We start from the raw sequence: 26,457 nt of genomic DNA on the forward strand, positions 1-26,457 counted from the left end.
TTCACTACGGTATCGGGTGCCTTGTTGCCCTCGCCACACTATTATCAGCTCGCATTTCCAACAAGTTACAGTGCAGAAAATACTGTGGCTACAAAAGCAGCTCAGAGGCTTGGTATTCTGCGGCGAGTGTCTCGCCTCCTGACTCCCAAAAGTCTTTCCATCATCTACAAGGCACAAGTCAGGAATGTGATGGAATACTCTCCACTTTCCTGGAGGAGTGCACCTCCAATGACTCTCGAAGCTCGGCGCTATCCAGGACAAAATAGCCCTCTTAATTGGCACCTCATCCAACCCCTTAAAAAATTCTCTTTCCACCACCAGCGCACTGTGGCTGTAGTGTGTCCCATCTGCAAGATACACAGCAGGAACCTGCCAAGTTTTCTTCAACAGCACCTCCCAAACCAGTCACCTCTACCACCTAGAAAGAAGAGAGCAGCAGGTGAGCACTGCCACCTTCCAAGTTCCTTTCCAAGTCACACACCATCCTGACTTGAACATATATCGCTGTTCCTTCATCGTCGCTGGGTCAAGATTCTGGAACTCCCTATCTAACAGCACTGTGGGAGTCCCTTCACCACAAGGACTGCAGCGGTTCAAGCAGGCGGCTCACCACCACCTGCTTCAGGGCAATTGGGAATGGGCACTAAATGCTGGTTTTGCCAGCGACACCCACATCTCCTGAATAAATTTAAAACATGCTCTCCCAGCTGGCCTATCCTTTACCTTTTAGAAAATGTACCCTCCATCTTGCATAAACTCCACCTTGTCCAAAATTGCTATGTATATCCTATCCTGAAAACTTTCCCAAGAGGGGAGTGCCAGGCTGCCTGTTGGTGGCCTGGCCAAACCCAGGGGCACAATAGTCCGGCCAACATGGGGGTCGACCGGCAAAAAAAATAAAATGGCGGCCGTGACATTGGGCTCTCTCCTTTAATGGCTGCTGCACCGCCAGGCCAGAGAGAGCATACAAAGTGCACCGACAGAAAAGGCTGTCGGGGGCACCGCTCAGCGGCAAAAAGATTTTGCTCGCTAAATTTTACCGGAGGTGGGTGTCCCTGCGATGCGCGCACTGATGACGTGCACGGCAGTGGCGAGGCGGAAGTGGGGAAGTCAGAAATAACCCCGAGCTGAAGTTAGCTTGCGGCGGCCATTTGACCAGAAATTGGTGGCCGCTCGACTCCACCACATGGCTGCCGCCATCGGGCGGTAATTGGCCTTATTGGAGAGGTGAATTTCGGCCCCCCTTACTCTTGTTCTCCAACCCCCTTGCAATAAAGGCCATTTACCATCTTAATTGCTTGCTGCACCTGCATGTTAACTTTCTGTGCTTCCGGCACAAGAACACCTAAATCTCTCTCAACACCAGATAGTTTCTCTCCATTTTTAAAGTGTGTTTTTCTGTTCTTCCTACCAAAGTGAATAACCTCGCATATCCATTGTATAACAACTAAGACCGCTTATTTCTACCTTCATAAGATTACCCATCCCCTCCTTTGCCTCAATCCATCTGCTGCTGAAACCCTCATCCATGTCTTTGTTACCTCGAGACTTGACTATTCCAATGCACTCCTGACTGGCCTCCCACTATCTACCCTACGTAAACTTGACGTCATCCAAAACTCGGCTGTCGGTGTCCTAACTCGCACCAAGTCCTGTTCACCTGTTGATACGGATTCTTTTCCCTCAATCTGTTTCAGCGAATACACTGACTCGAACACTTTAAAGTATAGTTCAGGCTAACTTTATTCATCGATGAAGTGTCTTGTTCTGATAAAGGGGCACCGACTCCACGAGTCTGTCGAATCCACCAGAGCAAGTAAAAAAATCATTACAAACCTTTACAGTTATACAGTTCTTGATCGGTACCACCCCTTTTCATTGTCCTATCACATCAACTATCGTGATTTAGCTTGTATCTATGCCAGTCATATACACAGTAAAGCAAGCAATTCCCTAATCATGAGTGAAGGTTAAGTCATCTCCAGCTTATCTTTGTTTTGCAGGCAAGGAAGAGACAGTTCTGCTTCTCTGGGTATTCCCACAGTTTAGCTCCGACATCTGTTGCTACATTCCCATGATCAGACGGTTCCTCAAGGTTGTTTTACAAAAACAGTCACTCATTGTTCTCCCCTATAGTGAGATCTGAAGAGTCAGCAATAACCATGAGCGGCCATTTTAGAAAGAGTTAATACATTTGAGATTAGTACGGATAATACATATAAAGTTGGTAGCTACATTGATACAGATTCTTATACCCATCATCCCCTGTGCTTGCTGACCTATATTGGCACCCGGTTAAACGAAGCCTCGATTTCCAAAATTCTCATCCTTGTTTTCAAATCCCTCCATGGCCTAGCCCCTCCTTGAAAGCAAGGGCATACAATGTGGCCAAGACTAGTGGGAGGCCAGAGGATTGGGAAACTTTTAAAAGCCAGCAAAGAACAATTAAAGAAATGATAGAGAGGGAAGATAGATTATGAAATTAAACTAGCATGAACTATACAAACAGATAGTAAGAGATTCTACAGGTAGATAAAAAGGAAAAGAGTGGCTAAAGTAAATGTTGGTCCCCTGGAGGATGCGACTCTGGAATTAATAATGGAGAACAGGGAAATGGCAGACGTTGAACAAATATTTTGTATCGGTTTCCACGGTGGAAGACACCTAAAAACATCCCAATAGTGGATGATCAAGGGGTTATAGAGAGGGAGGAACTTAATACTATCACTAATGAAGTAGTACTGTAAAATAATGGGACTAAAGGCGGACAAGTCTTCTGGACCTGATGGCTTGCATCCTTGGGGCTGCAGAGATAGTGGATGTATTGGTTGTAATCTACCAAAATTCCCTGGATTCTGGGGCATTCCCAGCAAATTGGAAAACCGCAAATGAAATGTCCCTATTTTTATAAAAAAAGGAGGCAGACAGAAAAAAGGAAACTGTAGACCGGTTAGCCTAACATCTGTCATTGGGGAAAATGCTGGAGTCCGTTATTAAGGAAGCAGTAGCGGGACATTTGGAAAAGCATCATTCAATCAAGCAGAGTCAGCATAGTTTTATGAAAGGGAAATCAAGTTTGACAAATTGGCTGGAGTTCTTTGAGGATGAAATGAGGGTGGATAAGGGGGAAACTAGTGAATGTGGTGTATTTGGATTTCCGGAAGGCATTCGATAAGGTGCCACATAAAAGGTTACTGCACAAGATAAAAGTTCACGGGGTTGGGGGTAATCTATTAGCATGGATAGACGATTGGCTAACTAACAAAAAACAGAGAGTCGGGATAAATGGGTCATTTTCCGGTTGGCAAACAGTGACTAGTGGGGTGCCGCAGGGATCGGTGCTGGGTAGAAATCTATATTAATGACTTGGATGAAGGGTCCGAGTATAATGTAGCCAAGTTTGCTGATGATACAAAGACGGGTAGGAAAGCAAATTGTGAGGAGGACACACAACATCTGCAAAGGGATATAGGCAGGCTAAGTGAGTGGGTGAAAATTTGGCAGATGGTGTATAATGTGGGAAATGTGAGGTTATCCACTTTGGCAGAAAAAATGGAAAAGCAAATTATAATTTAAATGGAGAAAAATTGCAAAGTGCTGCAGTACAGAGGGACCTGGAGGTCCTTGTGCATGAACATAGAAATATAGAAACTGGGGGCTAGAATTTCCACTTCACATCGCCTATTTATGGCCCAAAACGGACTTCTTTCGCCCATTTTGAGCAAAAAGTGGAAACTAGGCCCAAAGTATCGCCTGAAAAACAGGTGGCAAAGTTTCCACTTTGATCGCCGAGAAGATTGCCAAAATTATAGCCCACACAGGGTCCATCCCAAGCTTCAGCACCTAGGATGCACTTTGCTGGGCCGATGTAAGGCCCAAAAGATGGTTGCTTTTTCTGGGCCTAAGAGAAGGAAAATGGGTACTATGGATGCCATTTTGACTTCAGTGGTAGGGTGGAGGATTAGTTGTGATTTAATTAGAGAGCTAGTTGTACTCAGAATATTGGGACAGGGCATAGAAATCGGCATTATTATGTTAATTTTAGTAAATAGGTTTTATATAATAGAATTTATTAGAAGGTTTTATATGTATTTTATATATTGAATTTATTAAATAGCTTTTACATAGTGAAGTTACTTACTGATATTGTTGGTGCCTATCAAACTGACTGGTATAGAGTACAGTGATTAGATATTTTTGCGAGATTATTAAAATCACACATCAGCACGCTACACACAGCTGCATTTGATAGGTAACTGAAGCTCTTTATGCCCGTGGAGGGACTTCATGAGCTTCACAATGACCAGGGAAGCAGAGACCGCCAGTACTTTTTGGTTTCCATAGAATAGCAGACTTCCCCAAGGTGCAGGGAGCAATATACTGTATGCACATTGCCCTCAAAGCACCCTGAAATAACGCGGAGGTCTTTCGTAACAGAAAGGGGTTCCACTCGCTAAATGTGGACATTTCAGATGTTGATTTACAGTTAGGGTTAATCAATAGTTTCAATTGCTTGGGGTGTCCTTTAGGTCTTGCCTGCAATGGCCTATCATCAGAATTTATGCTCATTTTATAAAGTTTGGTGTTACTTAAGTGTTACTAAAGTACTCGTATATTAAAAGAATAAACAAATATGGAATAACATCTGTATAGTTGATAACTAATGTAACTGAGAGAAGACACAATTTATTGAATTAAAGAACATTTTTTTATTAACAAACGAGAATAAAAATTGAAAAACTATTCCTCTAACCCCCCGCTCCCCGCACCAACCCACCCTTCCCTCAAATACATAAAAATCTCAACAGTTAAAGATTAATTTTTAACAACTAACAAAAGTAACAAAACAGGAACAAGAACAAGTGAACAAACTTTGTGAAAAAAACGCCCCCCTCCCTACCTACGGCCACGTTTCCCTCCAGGTCCAGTCCCACCCAGTGTTCATACCCCACCCGCCCATTTTGGGTCTATGCAGACCGACAACAAGACGTCGTGCAGAGTGGGACGGCAAGACTTCTTGCCGTGGTGGAGGTGACGGAGCGAAAGTGGAAGCCTGAAGCTCCGCTTCCGAGTCAGGAGGAACTGTGTCCTCCGTACTTGCTTGCGAGCTTAGGGTGTCACTGCGAGCAGACACGACACCTTGGGGTGCAGCGCCGTGTCCAGCTAGCAACGCATGCTGTAGGGCATTGGTTGCGGATGTCTGCTACCGAATGGCCTCCAAGGTCTCCCTTGCAGTCTGCGCTTGCTCGGAAGTCCAATTGGAGATGTTCGTGCAGAACTCACTCCAGGATGCTGGAAACTGGCTCCAGTTCGCGGAGAACTAGCTGCAGTTCGCAGAGAATCCCGCGAACCGCTGGATAAGGTCGCGATCAATCGCAACTGTCTCCCTGCACAGGGAAATCAAGCTCTCTGTCTGTCTGGCCCTCCATGGTAGGTGATTGCTTGCCACGCTGACCGGACTTCCATGGGGTTGGCGTTTGCAAAATGACGCGCCTTGGCGTCGCCACCTGCACACCGCTTGGTCCTGGTGCTTCTTCCATCTCAATTGAGATGGCCGCAGGTTGTTTCCCTCCCCCCCCCCCGCCCCCCCGACAAAAAAAATCTCATCCTCCTCCCCCTGCTCCTCCTTCGCCGTCTCAACCTTCTGCGAGCTGCTTGAGGGGTCGATCACATTTTGAGATGTCTCTGCTACTGAGCACTGCTCAACGGATACTTGACCGTAGAAAGATGAATGAAATTTCTAAACAACTCATAACAATACATATCAATATATTTCAATATTTCAATATCAGTATTTCACATATATAATCACATATGCACAAGGGTTTATCAGGGTTAACATGGCCTCATTCGTAGATCAGACTACATCTAAATTATTGAATTATAATTGCGTAACATGAATTGCATAACTATGATATTTTTCGTATGTATTTAGTAATGTTTGATACATTGCACATTTCCCATTACTCACCAGACTCTAGGGTGGGCTCAGCCACGCCACGAGTCGTGACCGAACGGCTTTCAGGCCCCACCAAGGCCACCGCAAGCTCCTCGTACGAATTAAGTGCGTGCACTGTCGAGGAGCCGCCACCCGTCCTCCTTTGCTCTGCGCGGTTCATACTGACCTTTTTCTGTAAATGATAATTTAACATTGCACGGCATAAGCTATACTGTACTTGACAATAAACATTGAAGACTGATTTAAATGTTCAATTATTACATAACATCGTAGTGCAGATGAATAATTTTTAATATTATAAACAAGTAAATGTGATTTTAAATGACTTTTAAATATCTTTTAAATATTAAAATGCAACTTACTCTGGTAGCTGCATCTGAATAATTTTTAATACTATAACATGCAACTTAGTATTAGGGTGAATAAATGTAATTGTTAATTAATTTCATTTTTAATTTAATATAGTTTTTAAATTAATGTTATTACTTCACATAAATAAATGAGGATTTTGTTTGCAATTTATAAACAAAGTAAATAATATATGATTTATAAACATGAAGTAAATAATACATATGTGTGACTTTAAATATGATTTTTAAATATGTTTTAAAGACTACTTACTCTGGCAGCTGCCAGCAGGCTGTTCCATCTCTTGCGGCACTGGTCAGCCGTCCGCACATCATTTGACCTGATGTGACGACATCGGCAATCTCCAACCAGATCCGTCCATAGGCACGGGGTGGAGGTTTCCCATGGCCACCCCTTGTCAAGTCCTCCCACCTTGTAGAAACGACGTTTACAAGGGCCTCGTTGGCCTCTTCACTAAAGGCTTTTGCCCTTTGCCTCGCCATCTCCCTTGTTTTTGGTGTTTCCATTGTTGATAAAGCAAATTAGCCAAATAGCAACTGCTTCCTCGATGCCTCTCTCCTTCTCTCCTCTCTCTCCCGCTCTCTCCGACCCTCCCTGTCCTTCTGAGCATGTGCGATGACTCTTGAACTCTCCAAATGTGGCAAAAAAATTGACCCCCCCCCAAAAAAAATCCCACACATGCGCACAATAGCGTTGCTAGGGAAACTTTTTTTTTTGGGACTTCCGTTTGACTTCTTTTTTTTGGGCGATCATCAGATCGCTGAGAAATCAGATCGCCCATTTGACATCGCTGGGGTAAGGCCAAGTGGAAAATCGCAAAAAATAAATGGGCCTTATGCTGGTGATCAGCACGGGCGATACATCTCACATTGCTGGAATAAGGCCTAGCCACCTAGTGGAAAGTCTAGCCCATAGAAAATTGGTGCAGGTGTAGGCCATTTGGCCCTTCGAGCCTGCACCACAAGATCATGGCTGATCATGCAACTTCAGTACCCCATTCCTGATTTCTCTCCATACCCCTTGATCCCTTTAGCTGTAAGGGCCACATCTAACTCCCTTTTGAATATATCTAACATTGACCTCAACAACTTTGTGGTAGAGAATCCCACAGGTTCACAATTCTCTGGGTGAAGAAGTTTCTCCTCATCTCGGTCCTAAATGGCTCACCCCTTATCCTTAGACTGTGATCCCTGGTTCTGGACTTCCCCAACATCGGGAACATTCTTCCTGCATCTAACCTGTCCAATCCCATCAGAATTTTATACGTTTCTATAAGGTCCCCTCTCATTCTTCTAAATTCCAGTGAATATAAGCCTAGTCGATCCAGTCTTTCTTCATATGTCAGTTCTGCCATCCCAGGAATCAGTCTGATGAACCTTCGCTGCACTCCCTCAATAGCAAAGATATCCTTCGTCAGATTAGGAGACCAAAACTGTACACAATATTCAAGGTGTGGCCTCACCAAGGCCCTGTACAACTGTAGTAAGACCTCCCTGTTCCTATACTCAAATCCTCTCACTATGAGGGCTAGCATGCCATTTGTCTTCTTCACTGCCTGCTGGACCTGCATGCCAACTTTCAATGACTGATGTACCATGATACCCAGGTCTCGTTGCACCTCCCCTTATCCTAATCTGTCACCATTCAGATAATATTCTGCCTTCCTGTTTTTGCCACCAAAGTGGATAACCTCACATTTATCCACATTATACTGCATCTGCCATGCATTTGCCCACTCACTTAACCTGTCCAAGTCACCCTGCAGCCTCTTAGCATCCTCCTCACAGCTCACACTGCCACCCAGCTTAGTGTCATCTGCAAACTTGGAGATATTACATTCAATTCCTTCGTCTAAATCATTAATGTATATTGTAAATAGCTGGGGTCCCAGCACTGAACCTTGCGGTACCCCACGAGTCACTGCCTGCCATTCTGAAAAGGACCCATTTATTTCTACTCTTTGCTTCCTGTCTGCCAACCAGTTCTCTATCCACGTCAATATATTACCCCCAATACCATGTGCTTTAATTTTGTATACTAATCTCTTGTGTAGGACCTTGTCAAAAGCCTTTTGAAAGTCCAAATACACCACATCCACTGGTTCTCCCTTGTCCACTCTACTAATTACATCCTCAAAAAATCCTTGAAGATTTGTCAAGCATGATTTCCCTTTCATAAATCCATGCTGACTTGGACCGATCCTGTCATTGCTTTCCAAATGCGCTGCTATTACATCTTTAAGAATTGATTCCAACATTTTCCCCACTACCAATGTCAGGGTAACCAGTCTATAATTCCCTGTTTTCTCTCCCTCTTTTTTTAAAAAAGTGGGGTTACATTAGCTACCCTCCAATTCATAGGAAATGATCCAGAAACTATAGAATGTTGGAAAATGACCACCAATACATCCACTATTTCTCGGGCCACTTCCTTAAGTACTCTGAGATGCAGACGATCAGGCCCTGGGGATTTATCGGCCTTCAATCTCATCAATTTCTCTAACACAATTTCGTGACGAATAAGGATTTTCTTCAGTTCCTCTTTCTCATAGATGACCTGGAAGAAGGGACAGAGTGTAGTGTAACAAAATTTGCAGATGGCACAAAGATTAGTGGGAAAGCGGGTTGTGTAGAGGACACAGAGAGGCTGCAAAGAGATTTGGATAGGTTAAGCGAATGGGCTAAGGTTTGGCAGATGGAATACAATGTCGGAAAATGTGAGGTCATCAACCTTGGAAAAAAAAACAGTAAAAGGGAATATTATTTGAATGGGGAGAAATTACAACATGCTGTGGTGCAGAGGGACCTGGGGGTCCTTGTGCATGAATCCCAAAAAGTTAGTTTGCAGGTGCAGCAGGTAATCAGGAAGGCGAATGGAATGTTGGCCTTCATTGCGAGAGGGGTAGTGTACAAAAGCAGGGAGGTCCTGCTGCAACTGTACAGGATATTGGTGAGGCCGCACCTGGAGTATTGCGTGTAGTTTTGGTCACCTTACTTAAGGAAGGATATACTAGTCTTGGAGGGGGTACAGAGACGATTGACGAGGCTGATTCCGGAGATGAGTGGGTTACCTTATAATGATAGATTGAGTAGACTGGGTCTTTACTCGTTGGATTTAAGAAGGATGAGGGGTGATCTTATAGAAACATTTAAAATAATGAAAGGGATAGACAAGATAGAGGCAGAGAGGTTGTTTCCACTGGTCGGGGAGACTTGAACTAGGGGACACAGCCTCAAAATACGGGGGGAGCCAATTTTAAAACCGAGTTGAGAAGGAATTTCTTCTCCCAGAGGGTTGTGAATCTGTGGCATTCTCTGCCCAGGGAAGCAATTAAGGCTAGCTCATTGAATGTATTCAAATCACAGATAGATTTTTAACCAATAAGGGAATTAAGGGTTATGGGGAGTGGGCGGGTAAGTGGAGCTGAGTCCACGGCCAGATCAGCCATGATCTTGTTGGGTGGCGGAGCAGGCTCGAGGGGCTAGATGGCCTACTCCTGTTCCTAATTCTTATGTTCTTATTTCCGGAACCAAAGTGAAGACAGAACCAAAGTATTTGTTCAATTGGTGTGCCATTTCTTTGTTCCCTATTATAAATTCACCAACATTATGCAGGTACAGCAAGCAATCTGGAAGGCAAATGGAATGTTTGCCTTTATTGCAAGGGGGATGGAGTATAAAAGCAGCGAAATCCTGCTATAACTGTACAGTGTATTGGTGAGGTCACACCTAGAGTACTGCGTACAGTTTTGGTCTCCATATTTAAGCAAAGATATACTTGCATTGGAGGTTGTTCAGAGAAGGTTCAGTAGGTTGGGCCTATACACATTGGAGTTGAGAAGAATGAGAGGTGATCTTATCTAAACATATAAGATAATGAGTGGGCTTGACAAGGTGGATGCAGATAGGATATTTCCACTCATGGGGGAAACTAAAACTTGGGGACAGAGTCTCAGAATAAGGGGCCGTCCTTTTAAAACTGAGATGAGGAGGAATTTCGTGTCTCAGAAGGTTGTAAATCTATGGAATTTTCTGCCCCAGAGAGCTGTGGAGGCTGGGTCATTGAATATATTTAAGGCAGAGATAGACAGATTTTTGAGCAATAAGGGAATGAAGAGTTATGGGGAGCAGGCAGGCAACCATGATCTTATTAAATGGCGGAGCAGGCTCGAGGGGCCAAATGGCCTACTCCTGCTCCTATTTCTCCTCTTCTCCCGATCTCTCTAATCTCCTTCAGCTCCCCCCCCCCCCCAGGTATCTGCACTCCTGTAATTCTGTTCTCTTGAGCATTCCTGATTATAGTCACTCCACAATTGGTGGCTGTGCCTGCTGTTGCCTCGGCCCTATGCTCTAGAATTCCTTGCCTAAACCTCTGTACCTCTCTTTCTTCCTTTTAAGACGCTCCTTAAAATCTACCTCTTTGACCAAGCCTTTGGTCACCTGCCCTAATTTCTCCTAATGTGGCTTGTTGTCAAATTTTTTGTCTTGTACTCCTGGGAAGCGTCTTGGGACGTTTTACTACATTAAACGCGCCATATGAATACTTGTTATATTATACTCCACCTGCCATCTTTTTACCCACTCATTTAAAATGTCTGTATACCTTTGCAGGTTCTTTGTGTCCTCTTCACAGCTTACTTTCTCACCTAGCTTTGTATCATCAGCAAACTTGGATACATTGCCCTCGGTCCTTTCATCTGTCATTAATATAGATTGGAAATAGCTGAGACCCAAGCAGTGATCCTTGCGGCACCCCACTAGTTGCAGCCTGCCAACCAGAAAATGACTCTTTTATCCCTACTCTCTTTTTGTCCATTAATCAGTCCTCTTGTCCATGCTAATACACTACCCCCAACCCTTATCTTGCATAGCAACCTTTGTGTGGCACCTTATTGAATGCCTTTTGGAAATCCTCACTGGAGCCCTTTATTAGCTGTTACTTATAGGTGAGTGCTTGAAAATTGGCTCCTCCTATTAACATCAATTTATTTTTCAATTGCTTCCTCAAGATTTATTACTCCTTGTGCTGCCTTTAAAATAAATTTTTTTTACTCCTTTGTTTAGTTGAGTCCTGTACTTGCACACCATTCTCGAAGTTTGATGGAGCGGTGTGCACTCAGTAAGGTAATTCACTGTCTTGCCACCAATACTGAAATTTCTTGCTGATGTCTACGATGGAGACTATCAAAACTCCTGGATATTGCGATTTTCAGTATCTGAGTATGGATGACATTCGATTAATTTTGTAGACCTGCGAGCTCTCTAGAATAGTGACCAGCTCCCTCACCAGTGCTTTGCAACTTTTCTGTAACAATAGATATTGCCCCACAAATCTCCTAGTCATGACATCCCAAATTGCACAAAGCTTGTGATTTCTGAGCCTTTGAAGCCAGGGATGTGTTTGTTTTTAAACTTGTTTGGTAAATAATTGTGCAATGTGGAATGGTACTGAATCGGTAAAGAAGAAATCAAGCAGTTTTTTTGAACAAATGATTTAAGTGGCCTGTTGCTGCAATGGCTTTAAACCTCAAATCGGGGTGAAGTGCTGTTTACATTGTACACATCTGGGGCAAAAGTTTCCGCCCTCGAGGTGCGCTGATTTTCTGGAATAAAAAGGGCGCCTAAAACTTACCTTGTGATTCTGCGAGCTCCTCAGGATGTCTTCGTGCTCGGTGTGGCGCAGCACAAGGAGTTGGGGGCGGAGCCAGGTCCCGGCGCTGAAAACAGTGCCGTGACCTCTGCACATGCGCGTTAGAGTGCATGTGCAGTAACTCCTCGCCCCCGAGGCTGTGTGGTAGGGTCCCGAAGCACGCCGCCCTAGCCCTGGCCGAATGAGCTCCCAGGGCGACGATCGGGACCTGGAATTCCTAACATTTGATTAAGTGATTTGTTAATCTGTATTCCCATAACCTATCTAGAACATTTGTCATGATGACTTCAAGCACTAGGTGTATGACAGAAATTGGATAGCAAAATAGCATTTTGGGGGGTATATTCTTTGTTCAGAGTCATTGTATGAATCCCAAGTGTGGAAAAATGTCCCCAGTGCATTTTTCCGGGCATTGGACATGTAAAATAATAAATTCTTTTGGAGATTTAGAAGGCTGCAGTTTGATCAAGGTTAACATGACATGACATCCCAAATTGCACAAAGCTTGTGATTTCTGAGCCTTTGAAGCCAGGGATGTGTTTGTTTTTAAACTTGTTTGGTAAATAATTGTGCAATGTGGAATGGTACTGAATCGGTAAAGAAGAAATCAAGCAGTTTTTTTGAACAAATGATTTAAGTGGCCTGTTGCTGCAATGGCTTTAAACCTCAAATCGGGGTGAAGTGCTGTTTACATTGTACACATCTAGGGCAAAAGTTTCCACCCTCGAGGTGCACTGATTTTCTGGAATAAAAAGGGCGCCTAAAACTTACCTTGTGATTCTGCGAGCTCCTCAGGATGTCTTCGTGCTCGGTGTGGCGCAGCACAAGGAGTTGGGGGAGGAGCCAGGTCCCGGCGCTGAAAACAGTGCCGTGACCTCTGCACATGCGCGTTAGAGTGCATGTGCAGTAGCTCCTCGCCCCCGAGGCTGCGTGGGAGGGTCCCGAAGCACGCCGCCCTAGCCCTGGCCGAATGAGCTCCCAGGGCGACGATCGGGACTCGGGCCTTCGTCCCTTCTGTTCAGCTCCTGTTTCCCCTCCCCATGTCCTTGGCGGGGCCCGCCCGGCATCTTGCTGGGGGCGGGCCCCGCCCGAAGTCTTCGGTGGCCCGGCCAGGCATCTACGTAGTTGGCATGTCCCGTTCAGCCTCCCGCTCCCTCCCCCCTCTCTCCCACCACCCCCCCTTCCCCTCTCCCACCACTCCCCCCACCCCCCTCTCCCACCACCCCCTCCGTGTTTCTGACAGAGAGAGAGAGAGTCTGGGGGGCCCTGTCCCGGCACGCTGTTGGAGGGCTGCAGTAGGTGAGTAGAAACTTAATTTTTTATTTCTTGATTTTTAAATTAAAAAAAATTTGTATTGATTTTATCATTTATTATTGATGATGGCTCTATTTGCAAAAGTGAAATGTTTAATGTTTGTAAACCCCCCTCTCTTTTCCACCCCCCCCCCTTCCTGCCCAATCTCTCGTTCCCTACGCCTGATTTATAAGTGTAGGCAAGGTTTTTCTGAGCGTACAAAAATCTACAATTACTCCATAAGTTTTTGCTGCCTAAACTTGCAAAACAGGTGGAAGTGGCTGGACACGCCCCCTTTTGGAAAAAAAATCTGTTCTAAAATGAAACTATTCTAACTCACTAGAACTGGAGTGAACTAAATGCCGAGAATTGCAATTTCTAAGATGCTCCATTCTAAACTAGTTGCTCCAAAAAAAAAAGGAGCAACTCGGGCCGAAACTTGAGCCCCCAGTTTTGTCCTTTTTAGCTCATTGTAGTTTTTTTAACCGACCATGGTTTTGTTTCTCTTCCTTTCAAATGTATCTGTGCGTTTACCAGATTCTGTCAATAAATAAGATTCTAGCCTTTGCCATTGGAATGATAATGGTTTTGCATACAATAGGCATTTATTGTGGAGTTGAATGACCCTGCAGGTGGTGAAAGCTGTATTGGGATATTATAGGCAGTGAAGCCAACCTTGCTAGCAATTCAACTGGAGCTATCTATTCTAATCCTATTTCTCTATATTTTGCCCGTATCATTTTATGATCTTTATTTTCAAATGATACTTAATCAGTTCCTATTTTAAATTATGTTCTAGTTTTTGCCATGATGGCTTGTTCTCTTTATATGAGAAGGCTCACTATTTGAGTACTGCTCGAGAATCAACTCGTACATCATCTTTCTATGTAGTATTGGTGTTATTTAATTGGGAGAATTTTCCAAATGAGAGATGTGATTGAGGATTGGTGTGTTTGGTTACCAACTATTCAATAATTCACCTGGCCAGATTGGATGAGAATCCACTCTTCCATTTCAACTAGAAACACATTCTCTGTGGGTGGTTTAAATACTTAAAATTTAATTTAATAATTGAACTATCCATGTTGAAATTTTCAGTAATCATATGTTCCAACAGCATTTGAATGTTATAATAAAAAGTCACCATAAGGTGGCAGTCAGAGCATTGGAATTGTGCAGCTGTAGAGTTAAAAGATGCTTGGAGAAAGTGATCAAATGAATGTGCAGTACTAGAGATCTACCGTGGCATTGCTTATGGGTACTGTCGCACCTGGTGTACTGTGGTGACGTTTTGCTGCTCAACAGGCAAATTCCAACTAATTGTAGCTACTTTTAAACTGGTGAGATCAATCAAAAGGCATTTGTAAATCTTTTATAGGTCCAACATCAGTGACTGGAATCTGTTGGCACCTGTAAAGAATCGTAGAACATGACAAATTTGAGACAAGATCATCCATCTATCTCATGCATTTCCCTTGACATTGCTCATGATGAATTCTAGGATGTTTCATGCTAAGTTTCATAGTGTACTAACAGGACCACTGATTTATGGAGACTGTCAAATTGAATTTTTATTGGTGTAACTGATATTTTTGGGCTTGAACTCTGCATATTTGTATGGAAATTAAATCGGGAGACTTTACAATTAAATGTTAGTTTAACTTGTAGATAATTTTCTATGCTTTTCTTTTTAAAGTGCAGGATACAGAGGCTGCTTCAGATTGCAGATAAATAGGAGTTGGGTTGTAGGAACTATATAGCTGTAGTGAGCAGTTGGGTGCATTTGGGGTATTGGGAAAGTGGTTCTGGGATTTGTAAACGCTGGAGGATATAGAGACCTTGGAGAGCTAGGAATGAGAATGTGGAATCACTGGGAGGGGCAGTCGTGATTTTTAGGAGCAATGGGAGAAGGCTAGCAAGATCTGTCTGGCATGGGAGAGGGAATTTGGGGTCATAAGCAGTCCCTCTGAATCGAGGAAGACTTGCTTCCACCCTTGGCATGAGTTCGTGGGTGGCTGTACAGTCCAATACGAGAACCACAGTCTCTGTCACAGGTGGGACCGACAGCGGTTGAGGGGAATGAGTGGGCAGGGAGCCTGGTTTGCCTCACGCTCCTTCCGCTGCCTGCGCTTGATTTCTGCATGCTCTCAGCGACGATACTAGAGGAGCTCAGCGCCCTCCCGGGTGCACTTTCTCCACTTAGGGCGGTCTTTGGCCAGGGACTCCCAGGTGTCAGTGGGGATGTCGCACTTTATCAGGGCGGCTTTGAGGGTGTCCTTGTAATGTTTCCTCTGCCCACCTTTGGCTCGTTTGCCGTGGATGAGTTCCGAGTCGTGCGTTTGCTTTGGGAGTATCTTGTCTGGCACGCGAACTATGTGGCCTGCCCAGCGGAGCTGTGTGGTCAGTGCTTCAATGCTGGGGATGTTGGCCTGGACGAGGACGCTAATGTTGGTGCGTCTGTCCTCCCAGGGGATTTGTAGGATCTTGCGGAGACATCACTGGTGGTATTTCTCCAGCGACTTGAGGTGTCTACTGTACATGGTCCATGTCTCTGAGCCATACAGGAGGGCGGGTATTACTACGGCCCTGTAGACCATGAGCTTGGTGACAGTTTTGAGGGCCTGGTCTTCAAACACTCTTTTCCTCAGGCGGCCAAAGGCTGCACTGGAGGCGGTATTGGATCTCGTCGTCAATGCCTGCTCTTGTTGATAGGAGGCTCCCAAGATAAGGGAAGTGGTCCACATTGTCCAGGGCTGCGCCGTGGATCTTGATGTTTTGGGGGCAGTGCTGTGCAGCGAGGACAGGCTGGTGGAGGACCTTTGTCTTACTGATGTAAGGCCCATGCTTTCATACGCCTCGGTAAATACGTCGACTATGTCCTGGAGTTCAGCCTCTGTGTGCACAGACGCAGGCGTTGTCCGCGTACTGTAGCTCGACGACAGAGGTTGGAGTGGTCTTGGACCTGGCCTGGAGATGGCGAAGGTTGAACAGCTTCCCACTGGTTCTGTAGTTTAGTTCCACTCCAGCGGGGAGCTTGTCAACTGTGAGGTGGAGCATGGCAGCGAGGAAGATTGAGAAGAGGGTTGGGGCGATGACGCAGCCCTGCTTGACCCCGGTCTGGATGTGAATTGGGTCTGTGATGGATCACGGCCTGCATGTCGTCATAGAACAGGCGGAGGATGCTGGTGGGAATCCTGGGATGTGGAAGAGGGGTCCTGCATGTGGGAGGTTCAACTTGGATGTGGTGGAAGGGCCTGGAAACATTGGGAAGGGGGCTGGCTGGGTGTGAGAGTATGTGGAGGGGGCTGCTGACAAAACTGCAGTGATAGTGGTTTTTGTGGCAGGCAGACAGTGGGTGGAGCAGTATGGGTGCTCAGTGTAGGGTGATTGGGAGCAATGATGGGCGGCAGGAGGGAACTGCGGGAGGATACAGTGACACGGACAAACTTGTGTTTAAAATGCAACTGAGTACAGATATTTTAAATAATACAGATCTCCCCACTTCTGTTGAGAGACTTTTATTCAACAAATTCCCCATTCCCTGTGGTTGCCAAACTCCCCACTGACTGGACCCCACGCCAATTTCAAAGAAGTATTGAACTGGCTTCTGCACTTTTACTGTGTGCGGGGCTTGAAGACTTGATTATTTATAGGTAGGCCTCCTGTTGACAATTTATTATTTATCTGCATACTAAAATGGCCACAGGGAATATATTTATAAAGCCGACTTGGGGGTTTCTTTACTTGTTTTTAATAAAGACTTTCTCAATTTCTCTTTCTTTTAAGTGAACCTTAGCTCCCTATGTCTGAATGTATAAATTTGCCCAGATGTTGAGGTGAATTTGTGGCATGCCCAGGAAATAAGCAGACAACCCACTTCAGGTTATTGCTGTTGTTTTTTTTTTGAAATTCGTAGCCAATCGTTCCAATTCTTTGTCAAATCACAAACGCCAGAGGTCACCTTGCACACGCCAAGGATCACTCTGCGCCAATGCTCTTAGCCAAAAGGCCTAGAGCCACTGCACCGTTCCTGGAAGTACTGCAATACCAGGTTCGTGCCATGGAGGTGGATGGGTCAGGTCCCCCACACACTGGTTTTATCACGCGCTTCCATGTGATTCTCCTTATCACCAGAAGGTGGTAGAGTAAGCCCACAATTTATGCTTGAACTGACAGACATATTTAATAAACAGTGAAAGAACAAGCAAATATTAACAGTAACACTGCACATTTTTTTTCTTGATTTAAGTTTAGCCAGATTCTTGTGTCGTAGAAAATAAATATCCTACACCTCTGTGCTAAACTTGTAATCCATGATATTCTTGCGTAGTGGTTCTTTGTTTATGGATGGTATCTGGTTTGACTCTTTCTTTTGAAGGCTGCAGCCAGACTCTGATTTGGAAAAGACAGACTAATAAATAACTTCAAAATTAAACAGTGAAGTGGAGCAAGTGAATTTAAATAACTAACTGTTCAATTCAAAAAAGAACAGCCAATCGAGCAGATATTTGAACAAATTCCAAAAGATGTTTGTATTTGAATTAAATGACCTGACCCCTCCCTCTCTTTGAAGAACTGACCTAATATGTCCTTACTATACAGTATAAATGCACACGAGGCCCATACTTGAAAGAAGGTCACTCTGTGACCAGTTACCTGTATTACCAAGACCTCAAGTGATGAAGGTGGGTGGAGCTTCCCCTTTTATACCTGAGAGTCCAAGTTAGGAGTGTCTCTCACAAGTTCACCACCTAGTGGTCAATGTTCTCAAGGTGTACAACTTAGGTCAGCTTATACATGGGTTACAATGATAGTTGAATGCATGACATGACCAAACTAAGATGGGATATTATTTCTGTGACTGTGAATTAAATAAAGAAACCATTACCATGTTAAAGCAGAACTGTTTTGTTATTATCACAAGCTCTATTCATTGTATTTTTTTCAGTGCTGGGCTTCTGGAGCTGCAGTTAGGGGGACCAAGCTAAGGGTCTGTCACATTGGAAGAATCAGCCCATCAGAGGCAAGTATAAGTAGACTCAAACCGCAGAAGGACAATTTTTAATGTGACTGAAATAGGCGTGGCGGGAAAGGTGTTACAGGAAGTAAGTGTGACATTTACAGGGATTAATATATAAAGGGAGATATATATTGGCTTCCACAGTCAACCACTTGGGCTTAACCTGGTGGTGCTCACTCAGCCGTAGTACTGTCCTTTTTATCTTCCATCCAGTCAGTATCTATGATTGCATTTTTCTACCTCCAGAACTTTCCTCGCTTGTGCCTTACCCCTCTCCCGTTGGCCTCAATTACCCTGAGAATCAATTTCTCTAACTCTTGTCTTGACGCCTGCACTTTTCACAAACTCCAGTTGATCTTGAGTTCTCATTCACAGGTTCCTGCACACCCATTATCTCAGTCCTTGCCACTTGCTATTGACTCTCTCTCTCTCTCTCTCCCAGCACATTGTTTCACTGTCTGCTTCCTCATTTTCAAATCCCTCTACTTTGTCTCGGCCCATCATATTTAAGTGTCTCTAGCTTTTATGTCTCAATGCACATCCACGGCTATATTACTGCTTGTTCCCCACTCCCCCTGTTCGCTGGTAAGAGCTTCCCTCCCTTCAGTGACTATTCCTTGTTCTCTTAAAACCTCTTGGCCTTGCTACCTATCTTTCTCATCTCTTTGGTGATGCTTTTGGTTCCTCCTTCTCCATTAATTTAACCTTTCTCCTGCCAAGTGGCTTCCTTTTTCCCTCCTAAAGTGCTCGAAGATGATCTACATGAAAGGAGCTATAAAAATGCATGTTATATTATATGCTAAATGATGATTTTTGTTCTTCAAAGAGAGCATCCTCCTCGCACTGTTCCCTTCATGCATTTGCGGGGGGAGCGGATGGGGAGTGTGTAATGTAGAGTTTAATTTTGTTTCACTGGATAAAATTGGTCAAAATGAACTGACATTTCATGTGCATGTTTTGTATTCTGCTGTATGCAGATATTCAATATATTAAAAGAAGCTGCATTAAGTGGCTACCGAGAAAGTGTCCTAATTTGCAGTGAGGTATAGCGGATGCATCTGAAAATTGAAGAAGCCACTATGTGGTAGGTAATCCACAGGGTCTAGACACTGCAGGTGATTAGAGATTGTCCTGTCACCTTTGGGATTTGAGTTCCTAGCGTCCCTAGTGTGGTTCCAAATTGGCAGTTTCAGAAAATGAATGGTGCTTTTTTGAAGTTGGGTGAAATGCATTGGTGGGAAATTATAGGAAACTTCATTCTGCATGTAACTATACTGTAATCTGATTGTATGGATGCCAAAAATGAAAAGTGTTCTATTTCTCTAGCACTTAACATCCCTGACCACCTCTGTCCATTATTTTGAAAGTGATGCAAATTCTTGTTAATATTATAGGTATAGTCAGTCGAAGGCTACATTTGTAGTGTGATTGCATCACAAATGGCCACTGTCACATCCCATAGCTTGTTAACCTATGTTGAAGAGGAGAATATCACTGCTTTTAAGGCATTGCTGGAGAAGTACAAGGATGTGGATGAAAGAAATGAGGTAGGAAGTTATTTATAATAACAGTGCTTTTCCCCCCCATTTTTTTATTTTCATTGTACTGAAATATGCTGGAGATGTTTAAAAATGCATGTTTCCGCTAACTAAAGTAGTTACATGTTCCTTTACTTTTCATTTTTAATTAAAAATTACCTGAGGAGAGAGAACCTTACAATGTCAGCTAACATGGGAGCCAGAAAAGGAAGTTGGGTGATCAGCAGTTTGTTGGGAATAGGGTCAAGGGAGCAGGAAGTGGGTCTCATGGACAAGATGAGCGCAGAGGTCATGAGGGGAGATTGGAGAGAAACTGGTGTGAGTTCAGGGCTAAAGCTAGGGCAGGGAGGAACCTTAGAGGAAGTATGGCCTGGTGGGCAAGTGGAAGGAAGGGAGAGAATTGGCAGAGGCAGCTGAACAGATGGTCTCAATCTTGGAGACAAAGAAGTCCATGAGCTCCTCACACTTATTGTCTGAGGTGAAGGTGGAGGAGATTGGGGAGAGGGGTTTAAGAAGATGGCTAACAGCAGAGAATAGAAGCCGGGGTTTATCGTTGCATTCAGAATTGCATTGTCATCTTAGCTCCCTGCTTTAGTTTCTACTAGAGTAAATATAAAAAGACAGTCCAAATTCAAAGTTTAACTACTCTGCTATTTTTTTAATGTTGGGTAAGTGCTTAGCATTGGGAGCCAGAGTCTTTGGTTTTCTTAGTGATGTAAAGCTTTGTGAATTTGTTTATCCAGTCATGTGGGTGTGGCCACAATTATAGGCTGCTGTCAGACTGGAGCCTGAGGTCTGTCACACCCACACTGTTGACTGACCACTCTTAAGGTAAACAAATGCAACAGTGTTGGCAATTAAGTAGAATTTTGGGATAATGCCCCCTCTTTTTCTCCCTCAAATCCACCCTCAAAAGTTGGGAAATGCTTCACATTTTTTAAGTGAGGCATTACAGCTTTAAACTGTAAAAATACTTTACATTTTAAAATACTACATTAATCATTCTTAATAAAGAACATGTTCAGGCATGCTTAGAAATAAGTTTGAGATGAGACAGCTGATCTTCATTTAATATCGTAACCTGTTGGAGAGGCATGTTCGTTGATCAGTCTATTTGTTTGCTTTGCTACATGCTCTTAAGTGTAAAATGCCTAAAAGATACAAGGTATGTTTGTATGTTATAATAAAAATACTTAAAAAGCTTCAATGAATATAAAACTTTTGTTGATTTTTGGTAATAAGTTGAACATTGGATCTTTGTGATATTGATTAAGGATTTTACATTGCAGAGTGGGCAGACTCCATTAATGTTGGCTGCAGAGCAAGGGAATTTGGAGATAGTGCAAGAATTGCTCAAGAAAGGAGCTAACTGCAACCTGGAAGATGCTGTAAGTACTTTTATTGTAATAATAACTGAGTAACTATAAAATTGTTTGTGTTTTGTTTAAACTACGTATTTTAAAAATCACTCTTGCAATTCTTTCTTTCCTTGGCAGGATAACTGGACAGCCCTTATTTCAGCTGCAAAGGAAGGACATTTTGAAATTATGAACGAGCTCATTAATTTCAGTGCGAATCTGGAGCACAGAGATATGGTGGGTTTAAAGCAAAATATGCTGTCTTTATTTGCAGTGATGGAAAGAAACATGTCTGATCATGAGTTATGTAGAGCAGTCTATGTAGTTGTCTGTGAGATAGCTATTCTTGGCTGTTTGAATAAAGAGGATAACTATTTTTGATGGTTGGGATTATTAAAGACTGAATTTGTCACAATCCGAACAAGCAGTATTTTTTAAATAAACCAAATTGACAAAGATTAACAAAGGGATTTGTGTTGCATATAATTAGAACTGCCTAGGCAAGTCAATAATAAAGACCCTCACTGTTTGCATGTGATGCACGACACAGAACATTTTGACCAAGGCTTTTGTAGGGATTTGTTTCTAATATAACTAGGTTAGAATGCTAATTTTAGTGTGTGGTATTTAAACCGTGCCATGGTGTAACATGTTGGAGTGCAAGTAAACTGCACCACGGAGTGAGTAGGATATGAATTCTTATGATTCCTACACTTCGAATTCTGATCTCAGTAAAGCCAGCGTGAGTGAGGTGATGGCAAGTGGAGGACGGCAGTTTGCTTCTGGCTGATGTTCCATATAAACTTATTCCATGTAAATCTATTTTGAAAGATGCTTCTGAACCAGTCGTTTGCCTTTCTGTCTTCCAAATCAAGAATAGTGTTGGGGAGAATAATGATTGGAAGAAGAGAAAAATGTCTTGCTCCAAAAGAACATTACTTACAAGGCTGTTTATATTACAGCCATAAAATGTTTTCTGTCAGCCTAAATGCAAAGTGTAATCGTGCTTTCAGTTTGTATTGGTAACTTGAATCCTGCACTGCAATAGCTAACATGGTGTCTAGGGTTCCCTCTAACAACTTTATTTTTTTAAAACTATATAAAGGTGGGAAGAATAAAACAGAACCATGTTTAAGGAGAATGCTGCAATATATTATTCATATGAGGTATATACAAATTAAAAGTTGAGCTGAACAAATGCTTTGGATCATTGTTATAAAAGTTAGGATTAGTCTATGGGTTCGTAAATAGATGCATGGGAAGTTTGATTTTGAATCCATTTTTTAGGAATGAATCATACTTTTAGATGTTTTTCCTAAACTTTGCATATAGTGGTTAACATTATTTAATGATACTACAGACTTGCCTGCAACTTGCTGCTTTTAACTCCGTGTCATTTTTATGAGTAGAAAAAAATATGTAACTTTTTAAAAGCTGCCTACTTTTTATTTTGGATGTTGCAGGGTGGCTGGACTTCCCTTATGTGGGCAGCATACAAAGGTCATGCAGAAATTTCAAGACTACTTCTTGAGAAAGGTGCAAACTCAAATATTACTGGTCAGGTGAGCAACTTATCTCCGAATTATGTTGGAACCAACAATTTATTGCATGTAGCGATACCATATTTTTCTTTTGATATACATGATTTCAGTGGATTTGATTTAGGTTTGTAGATTTTATGTTACACTCAGCTAAATCAAGCACACATTCGACATGAAATTTAGAACGATCTGTCTGAGATTTGCAGATAATTGATGCAAACTGTACAGTGCATGATTAATTATAACACTTCATGAAATGTTTCTTTTTTTCCCCACACGGAAAAGATCTTTAATTACTGGATCTCATTGTTCCATCTTGGGTCTCTGTAATGGTGATTTCTGCCAAAGGCTGAGAAAAAAGAATATTGTTTTTGTTTTTTGAGAAAGTGATGGGCTATGCTTTTGAGGGGAATTTGTATTTAAATTTATGTATTGATTTGAAATTTGGTGTCCTGAGAATTGGTAGAACTAAAACCATTGCCTACATCTAGAATTTGTTTAATCTTTTGAGAAAAGAAGGGATGGCCCTTTTTTGTGGTGGGGGGGTGGGGTGGTGGGAGGGCAGGGGTAGTTGAGTGGGTTGGTGTACTACATCTTAACTATTGCTCGAAATTTGACAATGGATCAAAAATACTACTTGGATCTTGAATTTTGTAAAGTTTTTTTTAGCCTTTCCATTTTTAAATCATCATTATAGTAAATAGCATCGAAGGAGAAAAGATTAGGACAAGGGAAAGCCATTGTCACATTTTGAGTTACCAAATTATGTCATGACAAGGAAACCATGGTGTAATATGTCAATAAATGCTACTGTTGAGCTAAATTTAGCTCTCAAGGGGTTAATTTCACAGGGCAGAGGCTCAAGTTAAGATATGAATGGGGGTCTGAACCAGTGTCCTGGTGACAATGAAAACTACTTTGATGTTCCAGTGATTGCTGTGATGACAACTCTCTCCATGTGAAACCAGTAGGTATAGTTGCTACATTAGGTTGGTAGATTCCGCTCTTGCGGAGTGGGTACTCGATTTGACTAAACTTTGACATGATTTGGGATTTTATTTGGGCGGAGAAAAAAAGAGAGCTGAAAAAGCTAGAGGCAACCAGACAGCAAATGAATGCGAAAAGGATTAAATATAGAAGAGAGTTCGAAAATTAACTTCAAGTAAAACAAGCTGATCCACTGATGTGGGGTAGTGCAACATCTTCAATATTTGTTATATTATACAAACTAGTTGTATTGATAGCAATAGGTGAATCTGATAACTAATTTCTGTATGTTTGCCTGATGGAAATAAAGTAGTGTAAAACATTTCAAGTTTTATCATGCCATGTGTTTACTCAGTCTGCCTTTTGAAGAGATTAAAGAAATACACATGCAAAAGATATTTATTTGGATCAAATCTCAAGGGGAAGCTATTGCAACACCCCTGGATTATGCAATTGTACGAGTAGATGTGAGTTAATTCCCATAACAGTAACACACTCAGACCACTTGCAGGAGCAACTGACACTAGTGAACCCAAAAAGGTATCCATGGCGGACCTAAATTTGTAATGAGGTACTTAGCCTACTGAAGCTCATCATTATAGAATCGGACTTCCCTTCTAGCTTAGCATCCAAATACATTTTGGTTGCCCTTAATGGTTTGTCGCACAGCTACCCTGCCTGACATGCTATTCCAGCTATTTAGTCCATTTTGTTTGAAAGAAACTTTTGTTAATGTGTTTTACTTCAGTATATTTTTTAAACGCATACTTTGAGATTCATTTTTTGCATTTTTATATTTTCTCAATACCTTAATATGTTTCAGTAGTAGTCGGTTAATGAAGATTTTGCACTTTCGTTCACAGTATAGTGTTTACCCTATCATTTGGGCAGCTGGACGAGGGCATCATGAAATTGTTGAAATGCTACTGCAGCATGGAGCTAAAGTCAACTGTTCTGACAAAGTAAGTAGGCTCTACTGCTCTGATACAGTATGTATGTAATACATAACAAAATAAAACGCTTAATTTTAGCTTCTGCATAAAAATGTAATCTTCATGATTTGATAAATACAGAAAATCCAGATTGATAGATTCATATTAGAATTTCTTAGCTACGTGATTCAAGGAGACAGTTGAGGATGAATGGAAATGGAACTAGTGAAAATTGTAACCGGAGCTATTATAGTTATCTCTTCTAGTCAGTGTAATTATTGCTATAAAGTTGAGATTTATAATTTTGTTTTAAATTTTTCTATTGATGCCAGTATAATATGCCACATTCTGGGACAAAGTTCAGATGGGCAGGAAATTTTTCAAATCTTGCACCAATGGATTGCCTGGAAAATTGCACAGCAGTCATGTCATTATGGGCCTCCAATTACAAGATAATAGTAAATAAAGCAGTTTCTTTTCTGTAGTAAGGGACGGGGAAGACCCCATTGATGTCGTCCAAATTATTTCCTATCTCTAAACGTCATACTGTGATTATACCCGAGGTCTGAATTGTTAGGCTGTATGTAGAAGCCACAACTCTGTATTTGCAACATTTTTTTGTTTCCAGTTTACTCTTTTTATAAAGCTGTTGTCTTAAGACACGGTGCTATATGCATACAGGAGAACAATAGATTGCACAGAGTTAGGAGAGACCCACATTTTTTGAAAATAATTGGTCTCTTTTGTAAGCACTATGGAGGCTGCCAATATCCCTACTCTGCAGCAGACCTCCAAGAAAATCTCCACTTCAAATCTGGCACAATTCCATGATGGAGACTGGAGGGCGTGCCTCCATTATTAAAATGATCTTGTGGCTGGAAGGTCCAGTCAGTGGCACATCCTGCCCGAGATGCAGCCCAATGGAGCCGCAGAGGTTCCAGGCTGATTTGAGCCGATGGCATTCTGTGATACCGAGTTGCCATTTTGGTAGTTTCAATTATAAGAAAAGTGAGTGAAAATTGTTAACTGATATGGCACGCAGATAGGAGCTGTACAATCATCATCCTATATACTTACCAAAATAAGTTTTTTTTTAAGCACAGAATTATATTATGCAATGTTTGTTGTTTACGATTCTAAGATTCAATACATATAATTTAGATGCTTTCAGGATTTGTTTGCTTGTGTGTTTTGAAATTTGATCATAAGTTTCTATCTGCCCGCAGTATTGGAATGCCTACATGTTTAATATATTTGCCATAAAATGGTAACCTCTTTAGTGAAATGAATCCACTCCTGCAGCCATTTAGCAGTTAATTAAATTCTTCAAAGTGCTGGGCCCAAAATGCGGCTAATATTATACATTCAAGGTATTGGCACTGTATGGTGGAATATTCTATAATGGAAAATATTTGCAAACTATTCACAAGGAGCGCTTGAAAACTGTTTTGCCCTGTTGCAGCGTAATCATGTGGTTTGGTAGCCATTCTTGCTTCTGCTGTGATTTCCAGTCAGAAAGACTTTCCAACGGTGTCTGAAGCCCAGATTCCAAGAACTGGAAAAATGCTGTGCGTCTTCATTGTGGCTGATGGGCACACTTGAACTACACCCGTTCCAGACTTTTGTACCAGCTGTCATCATTTATATTCAATTTTCTTTGGGATTCTAAGATGTTGGGGAGATTCTGTCCACAATCATGGAACTGCCCCTTTTTGTGGGGTACGGTAGCATAATGGTTATATTACTGGATTAGTAATCCAGAGGCCTGGAAAAATCTAGGCGAACGAGAGTTCAAATCTGACCAGTGAATT

At 42.5% G+C, this 26,457-nt stretch overlaps 1 protein-coding gene across 6 annotated transcripts in view; it reads left to right on the top strand.

Annotated features, from left to right (window-relative positions):
* Positions 1 to 26,457, top strand: part of LOC139267124 (kinase D-interacting substrate of 220 kDa-like) — a 225,306-nt gene that overhangs the window by 25,806 nt on the left and 173,043 nt on the right. For 5 of the 6 annotated variants that reach the window (XM_070884962.1, XM_070884957.1, XM_070884960.1 and 2 more), the window contains exons 2-7: positions 18,219 to 18,293; positions 19,685 to 19,837; positions 21,118 to 21,216; positions 21,325 to 21,423; positions 22,650 to 22,748; positions 24,578 to 24,676. In XM_070884962.1, coding sequence (XP_070741063.1) covers positions 19,730 to 19,837; positions 21,118 to 21,216; positions 21,325 to 21,423; positions 22,650 to 22,748; positions 24,578 to 24,676 — 504 coding nt within the window. In that variant the 5' untranslated portion in view covers positions 18,219 to 18,293; positions 19,685 to 19,729. Of the gene's footprint in view, positions 1 to 18,218; positions 18,376 to 19,684; positions 19,838 to 21,117; positions 21,217 to 21,324; positions 21,424 to 22,649; positions 22,749 to 24,577; positions 24,677 to 26,457 lie in introns of those variants that run through there. The other variant, XM_070884959.1, reaches the window with a different exon arrangement.

The sequence above is a fragment of the Pristiophorus japonicus genome, chromosome 7, assembly GCF_044704955.1.
Source record: "Pristiophorus japonicus isolate sPriJap1 chromosome 7, sPriJap1.hap1, whole genome shotgun sequence".
In the NCBI taxonomy this organism is placed as follows: Eukaryota; Metazoa; Chordata; class Chondrichthyes; family Pristiophoridae; genus Pristiophorus; species Pristiophorus japonicus.